Source organism: Eptesicus fuscus, chromosome 22 (assembly GCF_027574615.1).
Source record: "Eptesicus fuscus isolate TK198812 chromosome 22, DD_ASM_mEF_20220401, whole genome shotgun sequence".
Lineage (NCBI taxonomy): Eukaryota > Metazoa > Chordata > Mammalia > Chiroptera > Vespertilionidae > Eptesicus > Eptesicus fuscus.
In genome coordinates, this window is record NC_072494.1 from 16,841,819 (window position 1) to 16,858,887 (window position 17,069).

Consider the following 17,069-nt stretch of genomic DNA (forward strand, 5'->3'; position numbering starts at 1 on the left):
GCGCGGCTCCCCGGCCTGTGTTCCTCTCCACCCACTGCTTTGGCTTTTCGAGGGGAGGTTGGTCCTGCAGTTGCCTCTGACAACCATCAGTCCTTGGGCAAGTCATCCGTGAAGCGGGGATAGCAGTCGCTCGCACCCACGGGTGGTGGCGAGGGTGGGGCCTGGCACCGGCGCCAACCTCCAGTAGGCGTGGAGGTGTTTGGTGAATCAGATCCCTGCAGTTTCCCTATTTCCTGATGAGTAAACAGGTCGGACGGAGGACCCTCTAGCTTCTGTTTCCTGAGCCACAGAGAGCACAAGGCCAGCCCCTCACCCCTGCCCCCTCCCCGCCCCGCCTCTGGCACGAACATGAACATGCAGGCTTCCTGTCCCTCCATCCGGCAGACATGCCTGTTGTGCCGGAGGCCCGGCTTGGCTGGACATAGGAGGGGCTCTGAGCTTGCATGTGCAAGCATGGATATGCGTGCGCTGTGTGGCGTGTAGAGCTGGGCCGGAGCGCATCCCTATGTGGGAGGAAGGGGGAGTCTTCAGACTGGGATCTCGCGGAGTGGACAGGACTGAGGGGTCCTGTCTCCATGGCCAAGGTAAGTTAGGAAAGGGCAGAGAAACAGACTCAGAGCCTGGGAGGGAGACAGAGAGGCAAGAGATGCAAGGCAGGGCACCAAGCTGGGCACATGGCTGAGGGAGCGGATCGCGCTGGCTCAGCTCCCGCCTCACACTGAAGGCAGATTGCCCAGTGCCGTGAGCATGCTGCACAACGTGCATGGCAGCCTTGGTATAGGAGAGCGGGGAGGGAGGCAGTAAGAGAGGGACCGGGAAGCGGGAAGGAAGCCCTCACTGAGCCCTGGGAGATGAGAGTGGATTCCCCCACTTTACAGACGGGGAAATGGAGGCTCACAGGGCTCCACTGTCGCCTGAGGTCACATCGTGTGTGACAGCTTGTGAGTATAGAACCTTTGGACTCCAAGATGGGGAGGGGACACACACACACACACACACAGAGAGAGAGAGAGAGAGAGAGAGAGAGAGAGAGAGAGAGAGAGAGAGAGGAGGGGCCGGCGGAACCAAGCAAGGAGGGGGAGGTGGTTTTCAGGCTGAGGGCTGGGGAAGCAGAATCTAGGCAACCTGCTGTCAGCGCCTTTGGCTTGAAGACGTATCTGGTGGTCAGCCTGTTGTTCTGGGGGTTAGGTCTGGGGGATCAGGGCAGGCTCCCCCCATCCCCAGTTCTCTCCCTGTCAGCATCTAAGGCCCTATTCCTATTCCTGATCATCCTGGGGGTTCTCCAGAAAAACACACAGCTTTTCCTGGAATTAATACTCGAAGGGTATGGCAGTGCCAAGGGGCGTGGGTGGGTGCAGGGCTGAGGCAGCTAGCGCTAACCGAGCTCATTATATATGGGCTCTCCGTGCACTATCTGTACTAACTCAGACTTTTGTCTGCCCAACAGCCCTACCAAGGAAGTACTCTTGTCCTCCCCATGTTATAGACGGGGTTCGAACCCAGGCTCGAGTGGGGTGGGCGGAGATGCAGAGCTCAGAGGGCATCCTTTGCTGCACCACTTCCCAGAGAGGGAAGCGGGGAGGGACGGTGTGGAAGGTCCTCTCGCTGGCCTACTCCGTCAGCCCCGCGCTTGCTGTGTGCTTTCTGTAGAAATGGATCTTCTGTCTGCTGGGAACTCCCCCAGGGGCCTCGACGCATTCCCCTCCTCCTAGCAGGGGCTGTGGCACAAGGAAGGGGAGCTGGTGGGCTCCCCACTGGAGAAAATCAGGCTGAGCTTGGAGAAGAGCCGGGGAGGGTGAGCTGGGTTGGGCTCGGTGTGGGTTTGGGGGTAGAGAGGGCAGGGATGCTGGGGCTGCTCAGACAGGACTGGGGCCTGGAGGCCTGGCCGGGAGCCCAGCTGCTTTGCATCTCGAGGTGGAGGAGAGAGAAGTGTCAGCTCATTCTTGACTGTAAACACATCCCCGTTCCCACGCCTCTGATCATGTTCTTGCTGCAGCCCCCATCCCCTTCGCCCCGCCGGGCTTCTCCGCTCCCCATAACTGAGGCTGTTAAAAAAGAGAGACAAAGCCCCTGGGATTCCTGCCTGGGCTCCGAAGAGACTGGGACCGCAGCCCTGATGCTCCTGGCGGTGTGGCTTTGGGCAAGTGACTGACTCACCCTCTTTGTGCCTGTGGTTCCTTATCTGTGAAATGAGTAATAATACCCACCACAATGGGCTGATAGAAGCTTTAACTACGAGGAGCCGTGTTAATCACTCAGCACCTGCCCTACTCAACACCGTAGCCCATGTGTGGGCCCACATCATCATTCCTGTGAGGGAAGGGGTCTGGGTGCCTCAAACCAGAGAAACAGTGGAGGAAGGGGATTAGGCAGGGGGGAGGGGCCTTCTGCTTGGGAAGGAGCAGTGGGGGATCCTGGGGGTACATCTCAGTGAATGAGTTGAGGGCCCCTGGGGTGGAATGGGGTGCCAGTCGTTGTCTGATTTAACCCCCTTGAGGGGCTCATGCAATCACATGGGCCCAGTGCTGCTGGGACCGGAGGGGCTGGGAGAGAATGGACCAGGGCCTCAGGCGCCCTTGCCCCTCAGGAACAAAACGCTCCAAAGGGAGCAAGCCCTGGAGGCCAGGCTGGGGCGCTGGGCTCCTGGTCAGGCCTGTGCACCCTCCTCAGGGGCTGAGGCAGGTTAGGCCAAACCCGTCCCCTCCCTTCCAGGCTCCCCATCCCATCTCCCCCCTCCCTGCTGACTACCCACTGGTCTCCCAGACCGCACCCTGGCTTCCAGCCCCACTACCAAGTAGCTGACACTTCCTCTGAACTCCCATCCTACCATGAGGCCCTTTGGCCAACAGAGCCTTCTGGCCATGCGAGCCCAGCTACCCTCACGCTCCCTGCCCTCCTCCAGGCCTCTCAGAGCCCTGGAGAACCAACTCCTCTGGAGGCTGGTGGGAGGAGGGGAGGTGGGAGGAGGGGAGGTGGGAGGGATTGGTGGTGGGAGGAGGGGAGGTGGGAGGGGCTGACGGTGGGAGGGGCTGATGTGAATGGAAGAAGGACTTTCTGTGGGCAGGAGCCCAATCTGCATGGCCCCTCCTCCTCCGCTGTCCTTCCTGCTCCAGATCCTTCCTGCTGCAGGTTTTCCCACCTCACTGGGGCCTCTAACAGACAGGGGAAGCCTGGGGTCCTGGTGTGGTTGGAGGTGAGGCTTACCCAGGGATGGTCCAGGATCCAGACAGATGGAGCTCCAGCCTGAGGACAGGGCCCCCTGCCAGGGCCACCGTGAGGGCTCAGCAAGAGTGGAATGTGGGCAGGGTGATGTGTGGAGGGCTGGGGGGCCTGCCCATGGCCCTGGCTGCTGAGCACAGGAGGGAGAAGTAGGAGGTCAGCTGGGAGCAGACAGGGCGAGCCCTGGGGGTAGGCACTGGGCCTGGGGAGGTGGCTAGAGCAGGGCAGGGGCAGAGGGCGTAGCTTGGGGAGGTTGGGGGAAGGAGCCAGCTCTGTTTGGGAGGGGGATGGCAGCATGTGTGGGAGGCTGTGGGGTGGTGCATGGGGACAGGCTATGGGATCTGAAGGACACTACTGGTCCCGGAGGACAGGCCGAGTCCCCGCACCCACTCAGAGTGAGCCGCAGTGCTCAGCTTGGGAGACAAGCCACTGGAAAGAGGGATCCCCCACATCCCACCTGAGTTGAGGGCAGTGGGAAGATGGAGTGACCCCACTCCCTGCTGCCCTCCCCCAAATACACATTCTATCTCATCTCCACTTCCTGTTTCCAGGCTCCATATCCTGAGCACCAGGGTCCCCAGGACACTCTCTGGCCTGGAGGCCACGTTGCCGACAACACACAACACAACACGTTGCTGGGCTCACCTGAGTTCCGGATGCGGCAGGGGCCTGGTGAGCTACTTGTAGTGAGTTAGTGGCCCTGAGGCCTCGGGGGAGGAAGCACAAAAGCCAGAGGTGGAGATGTGCCTGCAGGGAGCTGTGATGGGACAGCTAGTCAGAGGCGGGGGGGGGGGGGGGGGGGGGGGGGGGGGGGGGGGGGGGGGGCCTGCTGTTCTGCAGGGCCAGAGGGCATGAGTAAAGATTGTCCGTGGGAGGGAGGCCACCTGGGAGGAGAGGTGCCGCCCTTGGCTGAGAGGGATTCCTGTGGGGTCTCTGCTTCCGGTGAGACGGGTAAGTCAGGCGGGAAGGAGGGCCGCCCTGACTGGAGCTGGGAGCAGCTCTGGGGCCCCTGGGAGTGTGTGGGTGGGGGGCATGTGAGGGGCCAGGCACTGAGCATTCCAGAGATACTCAGGGGTACAAGGGGCCAGCAGCCGACCTCTCTGCTCCCAAATCATAAGCAGATGTGAGCGCCTCCGGGAGGTGTAGAGCAGGAACCGGGGCGAGTTTTGGGAACATTAAACATGGAATCTGAAACCAGCCGCGGGGGCGGCCACTCAGGAGCTCAGCCTCCCAGAACAGGCTTCCTCTGAGTCCTGACCGGCTTCCCACCCACTGGGTGAGGCTAGGGGTGGAGGAGATGGAGAGGAGTCCACTTCCAGATGGCTGATGGGTGACCCGAGGGAGGTGGGTGCTTTCGTTAAACCCGAGGCCAGGATGGGGGCCCCCTCGGGTGATAGCTCGTGGAGTTGGGCGCAGTGATGAGCTGGCAAGTGTTTAACTGACTTGGTGTGTGTTTGCGTGCGGCTGGCCTGGCGTGTGTTTGCCGATTTCCATGGTGTAAATAACCCCCCATGCCTGATCTCAAGCTACTTACATGACGTCAGGAGCTGCGAGATGAGCACCACAGGAGCGGTGCCAACACACCAGAGGGTGGGGGGGCCTCCTTCAAGGTCACCTGGACCCAGCCTACCTCCTTCGTCCCATAGAGCAGGACGCCTGCAACCACATCAGGGAGGTTTGGCCTCTGCCTGCACACATCCAGTGATGGGGAGCTCACCCCCGAGGCTGCTGATTCCATTACCGAACTGCTTTGGCTGTTAGGAAGTTCTTCCTCCAACTGAGCCCGGGTGGGCTTCCCTCGTAACTTGCTCCCATTGGCTCTAGTTTCGAATCTGGGTGTAAACATCGAAGAGCCCTGGGTAGGGCTGGGCTGGGGCTGCAGATTCGGAGAGAAAAGGCAGGATCAGGAAATAGGCACTGGAACAGTGGTGTGTGGGGGTGTGGGTGTGTGTGTGGGGGGTGCCGGGGCTCCAGAAGGGGTGGGTGGGGCAGTCTGCTAGTGGGGGTCGAGGAGCAGAGCAGAGATGCAAGGGTGGCACTTGGGGCTAGACCTTGACGGTGAGAACTCAAGGTGAAGAGTCGAGGGAGGACGGCGAGGCAGGGGAGGCGGTGTGAGTACTGGGTACACCACCCAGTCAGGAAGGAGACCTGGGAGCTGGGCCAGGGAGCAGGGGGCAGAGGAGGATGGCAGCGGCCTGTTCTCTTCTGCCACCTGCTCAGGCCTCCGCAGAGACCGGGTCCTCGGAGCCTAGGCTGTGGCTGCGGGGGCCCCTCACGGCCACGTCATGTCGCAGGCCTCCGCCATGTCGCCACCTCTGCGCTCCCTCCTTCTGGCCCTGGGCCTGGGGCTGGCTGGAACCCTCAACCCCAATGACCCCAATACCTGCAGCTTCTGGGAAAGGTGAGAGGGGCCCCTGCTGTACCTTGAGGGCTCCAAGCCCCCAGCTCCCCATTCTCCCCACTAGGGCCCCTCTTCCCTGGCCTCCCGCCCTCTCTCCAGCCCTCACCTCCGGCCTGTTTCGGCTCTGCGCTCTCCTCCCCTCCATGGCTGCCTCTGACTCTCGCCCCATCTCTGACCTTGTCTCAGTCTCCATCCCAGCTCGGACCCTGTCTGTCCTTTCTTTATCCCAGTCCCTTGGTCTGGGTGGGAGTCTGGCTGCAGGACAGGGCACAGAGTGGGAGCCATCTTCTGTGCGGGGGGCAAGCAGGGGGGCCGGCCGGAGGCGGGGGGTGCATAAAGGACAGGGCTGGGAAACAAGGCCTAGGGCAGGATTTGGCCAGAAATGCTGCAACCCACAAGTGGGCTCTCGCTCCCTCTCCCTGCACGGGAAGAGGAGGAAGGAAAAATTGCCAGCTCTGGTCCCATCGGGGGAGAAGGGGCTCTGATGTGGGGGAAGGGGGTTCCAGGAATATTCTAATTCTGGGAGGACCCCTTCAGATTGGAGGGCAGGATGTGGGTTCATTCTGGGTTTGGGGGAGCAAGCCCAAATGTTGGGGTGGTGATCCCCGCCTGTGGCCAAGCTTCACACCCCTGCTTCTCATGGCCCCGGTGCCAGCTCAGGCCTCTCCTGCCCTGGGCCCCTGGCCCCTTCCTGTCTTGCAGCTTCACCACCACCACCAAGGAGTCCCACTCCCGCCCTTTCAGCCTGCTCCCCTCGGAGACCTGCAGTCAGCCCTGGCTGAGCCCCCACACCTGCCCTAAGCCCACGTGAGTGCCCTGCCCCTGCTCCTACACACCCTCATTCTTTCCTCGGAACCTTGAGGGTTTGGAGGAAGCATCTGGCCTCCCGTCCCTCAAGGGGTGGGGTGGTCCGCGCTCTCCCAGCCCAGGGTGTTGGACAGGCCCCAGGCCTCCCACAGTGCTGCTCTGTATTGGGGGGGTGGGGGGTGCTGGGCCTCAGCAGGGAGACTGACGGCCCTTCCGGGCCTCCCCAGGGTTGTCTACAGGACTGTCTACCGCCAGGTGGTGAAGATGGACCACCGGAAGCGCCTGAAGTGCTGCCAGGGCTTCTACGAGAGCCGCGGGGCCTGCGTCCGTGAGTCCTGGGCGGGGCGGGGCGTGGGACGGGAGGGGCTGAGCCCACCCTCTCTAGGCCTTCCCTGCACCCACCAGGGTGGGGCCCCCCTCCTCCCGCTCACCTGGCGTTGTCCCTAGGGTCACAGATGCCCACGTCTGACACTAGCTGACCCCGTGTCCCCGCCCTCCTCATGCCCCTCCGCAGTCTGTCCTGCCTCCCGTCTTCCTGGCTCTCCCTCTGTCTGCCGTCTGCCTGTGTCTCTCACTGTGTGTGTGTGTGGGGGGGGTGGGGAGGGGTCATGTCTGCGTCTGTCTCTGTCTCTGTCTCTTCCTGCCCCTGTCTCTCTGTCTGACTTGTTGCTGTTCAGTCTCTCCTGTCGCCGCTCCCCCCCCCCCCCCCAACACCCTGAGGCCCCCAGACTGGGGCCTGCTGTGCCTCTCGCTCCTCGCCTCACCTCTGGCCCGTCATCAGCCCCTGCCAGGCCTGACCTACCCTGGACCCCAGTCTCTGGACAGCATCCGTGTCTAGGTGCTACCTGAGGACCCTCTCCCCGTTGTCTCAGGGTGCCTCGAGGATTTCCCAGGAAGGGGCCGGGAGCCCGGAATCCTGAGGTCTTGGCCCTCAGCCTTTCTGCGTGTTAGAGGCAGAGTGCTGCTTAGAGAGCCCCGGGCCCTGGTGTGGGAGGGAGACAGAGTATGAAGGTGGGTGAGGGCAGGCTTGCAAGCCTCTTCCCACTCCCCCGTCTCTGCCCCAGCACTCTGCGTCCAGGAGTGTGTCCACGGCCGCTGTGTGGCACCCAATCAGTGCCAGTGTGTGCAAGCCTGGCGCGGTGACGACTGCTCCAGTGGTGAGTGGCGGCCGACTGCAGGGCCTCGGGCACGCCCTCCGAGCCAGGCACAGGTGCCAGCACCCCGGGCAGGTACCCCCCTAGCCCCTTTGGGATGTGCTCTACGCCAGCGGTCGCCAACCTTTCAGACCTCACGGACCACCAGGGCTCCGCGGACCACCGGTTGGCGACCGCTGCTCTCCGCTGCCTTTGCCGGGGATGTGGTAGGGTTTGGGCCACGCCAGACGTGGCGTATGTGGGGGATGGGAGACAGGGACAGGGATTAACTGGAGGCTCGGGGGAGGGGAGGTGAGACCCCTGGTAACCTCTTCCACCCTCCTCATCTCACAGACTGTCCCCCGGGAGTGTGGGGACCACAGTGTGACAAGCCCTGCAGCTGTGGCAACAGCAGCTCCTGTGACCCCAAGAGTGGGGCCTGCTCCTGCCCCTCTGGTCTGCAGCCCCCCCACTGCCTTCAGCCCTGCTCCCCTGGCCGTTACGGCCCTGCCTGCCAGCTCTCCTGCAACTGCCGCGGGGCACCCTGCGACCCCCAGACTGGAGCCTGCTTCTGCCCCCCGGACAGAACGGGGCCCAGGTGCGTCGTGGGGGGCAAGCACACTAATGGGGTCACAGGCACAGGACCACTCTGGCACACAGGGGCGTATGCGGGAACTCCGGCGGGTTCCAAAGGGAGGGGTGGCACCAAGAGGCCGAGATCCGAGTGCCTGCGCTGCCGCTCCCTGGCTGAGTGACCTTGATAAAGTCATTGACTTTGTGAGCTTGATTCCTGTCTGTGCAGCGGCAGCAGCGTTATCCTCCTGGGAAGGTTCCTGGGAAGAGGACATGAGAGAGCATGTGTGTGAAAGCATGTCATAAAGTGGGGCCGAGACAGGGAGCCCCGTGGCAAGGCCGGGTACAGGGAGAGCTGGGGGGCCCAGGAAGCAGAAGGTTCACGAGGTGGGAACCGCGGCCCGGCTGCGTGGAGGGGCTCCGGAGCTGAGACCTCCACGCAGGAAGAGGCTCCCCCGGAAGGAACAGCACGAGCCGAGGTGGAGGCGGACCGGGTGTCTGGGGCCTCCACTCTGCCGCTCCTGGGGGTGCGATGTCCCCGCCATTGCCAGTCCTGGAAAGTTTTGCTTTCTGATGCCTGAGTCCCCTACAAGGGGGTGGTGGGCGGGGCGGGGGGGGGGGAGTGTGCTCACTGAGCCCTGAAGTCAGGCCGTAGGGCACAGGGGAGGCAAGTCCTGCTTGCTCACACTGACCCACACTGACTCACCTGCTCTGCCCGCAGCTGTGAGGTGTCCTGCCTCCGGGACACTGCTGGCCTCCTCTGCCCCAGCACCTCTCCTTGCCACAACGGGGGCGTCTTCGAGGCCTCCCGAGGCTCCTGCAGCTGCCCGCCTGGCTGGATGGTATGAAGGGTGGGGCCTGAGAGGGCTCGGGGAGGGTGTACGTGAAGCGGGTGGCTCGTGGGCCCTGGAGCGGTGTGAGGGGTCTTGGTGTGGGGGTATTCAAGGGGGAGACCCCGTGCCGGGGCGTCTGTCAACCTCTCACTCCACAGGGCGCCATCTGTACGCTGCCCTGCGCCCAGGGCTTCCACGGGCCCAGCTGCTCCCAGGAGTGTCGCTGTCACAACGGGGGTCTCTGCGACCCGGTGACAGGGCAGTGCAGCTGTGCTCCTGGCTACACGGGGGAGAGGTGAGTGGCATCGGGAGGGCGGGAGCGGTGGGGACGGGCCAGCCGGGGGGACGTGGCCAGGCTCACTCAGCTGGGCGCCCAGGTGCCGAGAGGAGTGCCCCGTGGGCCACTTCGGACAGGACTGTGCGGAGACGTGCGACTGCGCCCCCGGCGCCCGCTGCTTCCCCAACGGCGCGTGCCTGTGCGAACACGGCTTCACCGGGGACCGCTGCACCGAGCGCCTCTGCCCCGAGGGCTTCTACGGCCTCAGCTGCCAGCTGCCCTGCACCTGCGACCCCGAGCACAGCCTCAGGTGGGCCTGGGGACCTGGCCAAGGACTCAGGCGGCCGGTGGGCGAGGCCTTCCGTGCCGAAGCCACCTGGGGCCTATCCGGGGCATATCCACGGGCGGGATGGATGTCACAGAAGGGAAAAGAGGGGCCTTGGGACGGGGTAGCGGGGCGCTCTCGGAACAGCACCGAGCCTTCCTTGTGGCCCCCTCCCTCGGCATCGTGGGCTGTCTCCCCGCAAAGGGGTCTGGGTTGGCCCGAGGCCCCGGCTCAGAGCGCACCACCGGCCTCGCCCGCAGCTGCCACCCGATGAGCGGGGAGTGCTCGTGCCAGCCGGGCTGGGCCGGCCTTCACTGCAACGAGAGCTGCCCGCGGGACACGCACGGGCCCGGCTGCCGGGAGCACTGCCTCTGCCTGCACGGCGGCCTCTGCCAGCCCGACAGCGGCCTCTGCCGGTGCGCGCCCGGCTACACGGTGAGGCGCGCGCCGCGGACTGGACCCGGGGGAGGCGGAGGCGGGGGCGGGAGGAGCGGAGGAGCCGCCGCTCACTGGTCCGCCCTCCCGCTGCCTCCAGGGCCCGCACTGCGCTAGCCTCTGTCCGCCTGACACCTATGGAGCCAACTGCTCCTCTCGCTGCTCCTGCGAGAATGCCATCGCCTGCTCCCCTATCGACGGCGCTTGCATCTGCAAGGAAGGTAATGGGGTGCGTCCCGGGAGGGGCGGGCGGGGGGCGGGGCCACGGAGAGAAGGGAGGCGGCAGGGTAAGGGCGGAGCTGCTGGGCAGCAGCTGGACCGTGGGAAAGTGGCCAGGCTTCTTCCTTCCTGGAATCTCCACTTCATTTTTCTTCAACTGCAGAAATCCCGCTCATCCTTACAGGCCCAGCCCAGAAGGCCCCTCTTTGGTGAACCCTGTTCGCCCTCAGCGATACATAACCACGGAGGGGCAGCGCCAGGCAGGGCCTCCCAGATCTGCAGGGGTGAGGGTGGCGGTCTGTAGGCGGCGGTCTGTAGGCTGCGTTCTGACACAGGCTAGCTCTCTAGTATGTTTACAAACCTCCATCTCCAGTTCTCACTCTTCCCGACTCTTACACATGATGGGAGAATTCACTTAGTTACCTGTTGGGGCCTCTGTAAGCATTGGGTTTGCTGCCGACCCCCTTCATTTTGCAGAAGAGGCATCCAAGACCCAGGACGGGGTGGTGCGTGGCTGGCAGTCACTTCGCCTTTTGTTCCACATCGAACAGTTTATATGCTCGTCTCTTGTAAGGGACCACGAGCACCCCTACTTCACCCCCAACTCATAGCACAGAGCCTGGCACAGTCGATGCTCAGTGTGTGCTCACGCGGGAGAGGAGCTGGGTCCCCATGCCTACCTGCAAGCCTCTCTTCTAGGTTGGCAGCGTGGTAACTGCTCTGTGCCCTGCCCGCCTGGAACCTGGGGGTTCAGTTGCAATGCCAGCTGCCAGTGTGCCCATGAGGCAGCCTGCAGCCCCCAAACCGGAGCCTGTACCTGCACCCCTGGGTGGCACGGGGTCCACTGCCAGCTCCCCTGTCCGGTAAGTGCCCAACAGCCTGCCTGCCTGGGGGGAGGAGGGGCATGGCATCCCTCAGCTGACTGTCTGCCCTCCCCTCCACTCCCTCTCCAAGAAGGGGAAGTTTGGTGAAGGCTGTGCCCATCGCTGTGACTGTGACCACTCTGATGGCTGTGACCCTGTTCATGGGCAGTGCCAGTGCCAGGCTGGCTGGACAGGTGAGCATTCTGGGTGACCAGGCCCCAGGCCCATTGAGGAGTTGGGGGTATACCAGTAGACTCTGAGAAATGTGTCCAGAAGAACCCTTATGGAAGGGGTAGGGCAGGCCAGGCTCACCCTATTCCTCTCTCCCGCAGGTGCCCGCTGCCACCTGCCCTGCCCGGAGGGCTTCTGGGGAGCCAACTGTAGCAACACCTGCGCCTGCAAGAATGGGGGCACCTGCATCCCCGAGAACGGCAGTTGTGTGTGTGTACCTGGATTCCGAGGTCCCTCCTGCCAGAGACGTGAGGCTCCCTCCCTCCTCCCACCTGTCAGCAGTGTGGCGCAGTGTCTGTCAGAAGCCTTCCACTCCGCCCATCTTGTTTTCTCCCACTGATTCCGATCTTTGGGCCCGTGGGAAGGAGGGAGGGAGATAGTGGGATCAAGGGCTGTTGGCCTCCCATCACCAGGAGCCCTTCTCTCCCAGCCTGCCAGCCCGGCCGCTATGGCAAACGCTGTGTGCCCTGCAAGTGTGCCAACCACTCCTCCTGCCACCCCTCCAATGGAACCTGCTACTGCCTGGCCGGCTGGACTGGCTCAGACTGTTCTCAAGGTACGTGGTGGCTCGTGTGTCTGAGAGCATGTGCATGCCGGAGGGTGGGCTGAGAACCAGCGGCTTCTGTTCCCCTGCTCCTGGGTATAAAAGCCTCTGGACCCACCTCGAGTCAGTTAGTTATGTAAACAATGTACACAAAAACTGATGGAGCATCACCTCCGTTCCGGTGCTGAGGATGCAGCAATGAACAGGTCAGGGGAAACAGCTCCCTGTCCTTCTCCGTGGGAGACCTAGGACGAGCAGTACAGGGAAGGGGGTGAGGGAAGCCATAAGCTCGATTTAAAAAAAATAAATAAATACGTTTTTTTATTGATCTTTTAGAGAGAGAGGAAGGGAGAAGGATAGAGAGATAGAAACATCAATGAGAGAAACATCATCGATCAGCTGCCTCCTGCACACCCCCCACTGGGCATCAAGCCTGCAACCCGGGCATGTGCCCTGACTGGGATCGAACTGAATGGCCTCTTGATTCCTGGGTCAATGCACAACCATTGAGCTACACCGGCCGGGCCACAAGCTCAGCTTCTTAATTAATTAATTAATTGGTTCTTTCTCACATCTATAATAATGAAAGCATGATATGCTAATTAGACCAGACAGCTGAATAACCTTCCGGATGTCCTTCCAGACGTCTGGAAGACAACCTTCTGGACGAAGCTGGGGCTGCAAGGGCTGAGGCAAGCCGTGGAGGCTGCGAGGGCCGAATCAAGCTGCCGCGACCAACCAGCAGGCTGCTGCGGGTGGGCAGGGCCTCCTGAGAACCAGCGGCTTCTGTCCAGCCCCTCTTTGGGGAAGCCCGGGGGCCCAGGTGCCTGCTGGGGGCCGAAGGGAAGCCTGGGTCCCGGGTGCCAGAGGGAAGCCGGTGCAGTCAGGAGAAGGAAGGCCTACTCTTGCAAGAATTTCGTGCATTGGGCCTCTAGTAAATATATGAAAAACATCATGGAAAAGATTAATGCAAAACAACCAAGTGAGATAGGTTTTGAAAAGGGAAATGAGAAGCTATTGCTATGAAACAGGCTGGATGGAAGCTCACTGTCAGGCAGATAGAGAAAAGTTATCCTGGTGAAGAGCTTTGCCATGGAATTCAGTAATAACTACTATTAGATTACTTGCTAGTATCAGAGACACAAAAATCATACCTTAAACAGCGTGAAGGTATTTTGTCACATTAAAAAACAGGTTTTTTTTTTTAAAGTCTAGAGCTACACAGTGCAGGGTAGTTTGGACGGCTCTGGCCGCCTGGCCCGGCCACGCTGTTCTGAATGGCCATCAGACAGCCACGTGCAGACGTTAAGGAGGCAGCTGGGCACATGGGCCTGCCGGTCTGCAGGTGTGAGTCATCCGAGTGTAGACACTGTTCAAAGCCTTGGTGTCCCTGGGGAGAGAGACCCACGCTGCGGGGAGGATTGCAGTGTCGTTGGGGCCCAGAATTCATCTGGTGCGAGCGGAGGAGGGCGGGGCTGGCACACCAGGCAGGCGCACCTTGTCTCCGCAGCATGCCCTCCAGGACGCTGGGGAGACGGCTGTGCCCAGCCCTGCCAGTGTCACCATGGCGGGACCTGCCACCCCCAGGATGGGAGCTGCTTTTGCCCCCCAGGCTGGACCGGACACCTCTGCTTGGAAGGTACCAACAGAAGCGGAGCTCCATGCCCCTGCGCCCAAGTCAGCCCTAGCCCAGTGTCCTGGCAACCTCTGACCCCCGCCTACCTCCTTGGCTCCCTCCTAGGCTGTTCTCCAGGGATGTTTGGTGCCAATTGCTCCCAACCGTGCCAATGTGGTTTTGGAGAGAGGTGCCACCCGGAGACGGGGGCCTGTGTGTGTCCTCCAGGGCACAGTGGTGCCCCCTGCAGGATCGGTGAGTTCTCCTCTAGGCCTTGAATATCCCCAGGGAACGAGGACATGGGCGCCTGCCCGGGTCTCTGCCAGGATCTTGGCCCCTCACCTAGGAGTCTCTCCCATGCATGTCCCCCAAGCTCACCAGCACAGCCAAGACACTGTTCTGAAAGCCTGCCCTACCCACTAGGAAGCCAGGAGCCCTTCACCATGATGCCTACCTTTCCAGTGCCCTATAACTCACTGGGGGCCGTGATTGGCATCGCAGTGCTGGGGTCCCTGGTGGTGGCCCTGGTGGCATTGTTCATCGGCTACCGCCGTTGGCAAAAAGGCAAGCAGCACCAACACCTGGCAGTGGCCTACAGCAGCGGGCGACTGGATGGCTCTGAGTACGTCATGCCAGGTGAGCATGCAGGGGGCAGGGGACACATCCAAGTAGCTGGCTCATAGGCACAGGGCTCCCGGGTCTCTCCCTGGACCTGGAAGATGGGAAGTGAGGAGCTGGAGGAGGAAGGGAAGGCAGGGGGCGCTGAGTCCTGATCTCCGGGGTCAGAATAGCACTCCTGGGCCCAGGCCTGTCTCCGGCTTGGGGTTCACCCTGCGCCCGTGTCTGTTCTTGCAGATATCCCTCTGAGCTACAGTCACTACTACTCAAACCCCAGCTACCACACCCTATCACAGTGCTCACCTAACCCTCCACCCCCCAACAAGGTCAGTGCTGGGGAGGGTGCACTGTGGGGAGATGGTAAACACCTGCTTCTCTGGAAAGCTCCATCCCTGCTCCTCCCCCATCAGGTTCCAGGCAATCAGCTCTTTGCCAGCCTGCAGGCCCCTGAGCGGCCAGGTGGAGCCCATGGGCCGGATAACCACACCACGCTGCCTGCTGACTGGAAGCACCTGGACAGGGGTAGGAGCCTAGACGCCAGGCCTCTGGTGAGGGCGGGGTGTGCAGCCCAGCGTCCTGCTCCGTCTGAGCGTGCGCCTCAGCAGGAGGGGTTCTGGGCACCAGTGTTAGCGGAGGCTGAGCCCAGGAGTTTGACTGCGTGTTGCTTCCTCCTCCTCAGGTAGCAGCCACTTGGACCGAAGCTACAGCTGTAGCTACGGCAACAGTAATGGCCCAGGCCCGTTCTACGGTAAAGGTATGAGCACGGGGGTTGGGGAGTGAGTGAGGGGGCTGCACTGGAGTTTGTTTAGGAGCCACTGCCTCCCCTGAGCCTGCATTCTTTCCCCCATCCTCAGGACCCATCTCTGAAGACGGGCTGGGGGCCAGTATGGCTTCCCTGAGCAGTGAGAACCCCTATGCCACCATCCGGGACCTGCCCAGCCTGCTAGGGGGCCCCCGGGAGAGCAGCTACGTGGAAATGAAAGGCCCTCCCTCAGGGTCTCCCCACAGGCAGCCTCCTCAGCTTCCGGCCAGCCAGAGGCCGCGATACCCCCAGCCACAGCCGCAGCCGCAGCGAGACAGTGGTACCTATGAGCAGCCTACTGCTCTGCCCCATGGTGAGCCTCCTTCTCCGCTGGGGCAGGGGCTGGAGAGGTGGAAGGGAGAAGGGTCAAGGGAGGGAGAAAGGGACAGAGAAAGAGAATATGGGGGTGGCATGCTGTGGCAGCAAGAGCAGGGCCTTGGGGGTCTGACTTGGGCCCAGACCAGGCATGATGTTGGGAATCACATTGCTGCTGAGAGCCTGAGCGGTGGAACCCACCTCACCGGGCTGAGGATTGAAATGGTGGTTGTATAGCACCTGGCGTGTGGAGTTGGTCCCAGAAAAGTGGGGAACCAGGCAGGGGGTGAGCACGGGGGCTGCATGGGCAGGTGACAAAGTGTCCTCATAGCCTGTGAGGTGGGCAGGTCAAGGTGGCCTCCCCGACTGGCAGCTGAGAAGCTGCACAAACAGCCCTATAGCCAGGCCCCAGCTCTGCTTTGGGCAGAAGAGGCTGGAGAGGGGAGAGGAGTAAGAAGGGGAGGAGCCACCTCCTCCTCATTCTGTCCCTTCTCTGTCTCCAGACCCGGACTCCGTGGGCTCCCAGCACCCCCAGTCTCTCGGCCCGACCCCCGGCCACTATGACTCGCCCAAGAACAGCCACATCCCTGGACACTATGATTTGCCTCCTGTACGGCATCCCCCATCCCCCCCACTTCAGCACCGGGACCCTTGAGGGGCCAAGATGGTGTGCAGAGGCCAGCACACCTGTTCTTGCTGCCCAAGGTTGGGGACAGAGCCGGCTGAACCCTGCCGGGAGCAGGGAGAGGCCTGGCAGGCCGTGACCATGAACGTGTTCGTGAACAAATGTAATAGAGGAAGTGAATGGAGAGGTGGGAGCCTGGCTCCCGCTCCCACACTGGGACGCTGGCTGGCAGGAAGCCTGCATTCCCTTTCCCCAGCCCTCTGCTCCCCAAGGCTGCCAGGCCTGTGTACAGAAGCTGGTGGGTTGGACATTGCTGGTAACTCTGATTTCATATTGATGTAAAAAACGTATATTGAGCACCTTTTCTCTGCACTCCAGGCTGGGCTCTGTGTATGTGTGCATGTGTGAGCTTTTGCGTGTGTGTGTGTGTGTGGGGGGGGTGTTTTCAGAGGGGTACCAGGGATAGGCCCTCTCCTATGGCTCTCACCATTTAGTAGAGAGGGCAGCCCCAAACCAGTTAACTAGCAATAGTCTCCTAACTGGCCCCCTGCGTTCACTTAGAACCCCTGCCAGCCAGCTGCTCCAAATGCAAGCTGATGAGGCGGCCCCTGTCTGAGAGTCTTCATGCTGCCCCCTTGTTCCTGGCAGAGTCAAAACTGCCAAAGGTCTGAAGGAAAGGCTCTGCTGGCCTCATCCTGTGTCTTCAGCCTCACCCTCAACTGTGTTCGCTGCCGCTCTGCCTCAGTAACACCGGCTTCCAGTCCTCCTATCAGCCATACTTCTTACTGCCGCAGGGACTTCACACCACGTCCTGAATGCTCTTCTCCCCCACTTACCTGTGAACCTCTGTTTGCTTTCAATCCCCTGCTCTGGGAAGCTCCTCTCTTTAAGGGCACTAGTAACAGCTGCGTGCATCCAACAGATGCCTGCAGGAGGCCTGCCGGGCACCAGGCACCAGGCACCTCTGTAATGTGTTGTTTCTTTAAGTGATTCTTTGATTCATTTCTGCTTCTCCCACCAGTCTGTAAGTCCCCTGTGTTTATGGTTAACATTGGCCCCCCTTGGCACATAGTAGGCACTCGATAAATGTTCCCTAAAAGACTGAGTGGCTGAGTGAATGAAAAGTATCAGTCACTATCAGTCACATAGCACTTACTATGGTAAGTGCTCAGATAGCGGGGAAATGGCATGTTCTGAGAGTTAATAGACTGCCCGGGGGGAGCCTACCCCCAAA

At 61.7% G+C, this 17,069-nt stretch overlaps 1 protein-coding gene across 1 annotated transcript; it reads left to right on the forward strand.

Moving 5' to 3' along the window:
- Positions 1 to 1,759: 1,759 nt before the first annotated feature.
- Positions 1,760 to 16,199, forward strand: PEAR1 (platelet endothelial aggregation receptor 1). Its single transcript, XM_054711540.1, has 24 exons — positions 1,760 to 1,795; positions 3,771 to 3,891; positions 5,440 to 5,620; positions 6,323 to 6,427; positions 6,655 to 6,755; positions 7,492 to 7,584; positions 7,915 to 8,158; positions 8,855 to 8,975; positions 9,125 to 9,261; positions 9,344 to 9,553; positions 9,829 to 10,003; positions 10,104 to 10,224; positions 10,922 to 11,085; positions 11,177 to 11,279; positions 11,418 to 11,564; positions 11,747 to 11,872; positions 13,371 to 13,499; positions 13,602 to 13,730; positions 13,899 to 14,111; positions 14,331 to 14,419; positions 14,504 to 14,615; positions 14,773 to 14,847; positions 14,948 to 15,208; positions 15,714 to 16,199. The coding sequence occupies exons 3-24, from the start codon at positions 5,505 to 5,507 to the stop codon at positions 15,863 to 15,865; spliced, it is 3,123 nt and encodes a 1,040-aa protein (XP_054567515.1). The 5' UTR covers positions 1,760 to 1,795; positions 3,771 to 3,891; positions 5,440 to 5,504; the 3' UTR covers positions 15,866 to 16,199.
- The last annotated feature ends 870 nt before the right edge of the window (positions 16,200 to 17,069 follow it).

What these genes read in the sequence shown, in the direction of transcription:
- PEAR1 (XM_054711540.1), top strand. Translation starts at nt 5,505, where the DNA reads ATGTCGCAGGCCTCCGCCATGTCGCCACCTCTGCGCTCCCTCCTTCTG. An exon ending in GAGCCGCGGGGCCTGCGTCC is followed by an intron (nt 6,756 to 7,491) that starts GTGAGTCCTGGG and finishes TCTCTGCCCCAG; the next exon opens with CACTCTGCGTCCAGGAGTGT. An exon ending in CGCTTGCATCTGCAAGGAAG is followed by an intron (nt 10,225 to 10,921) that starts GTAATGGGGTGC and finishes CCTCTCTTCTAG; the next exon opens with GTTGGCAGCGTGGTAACTGC.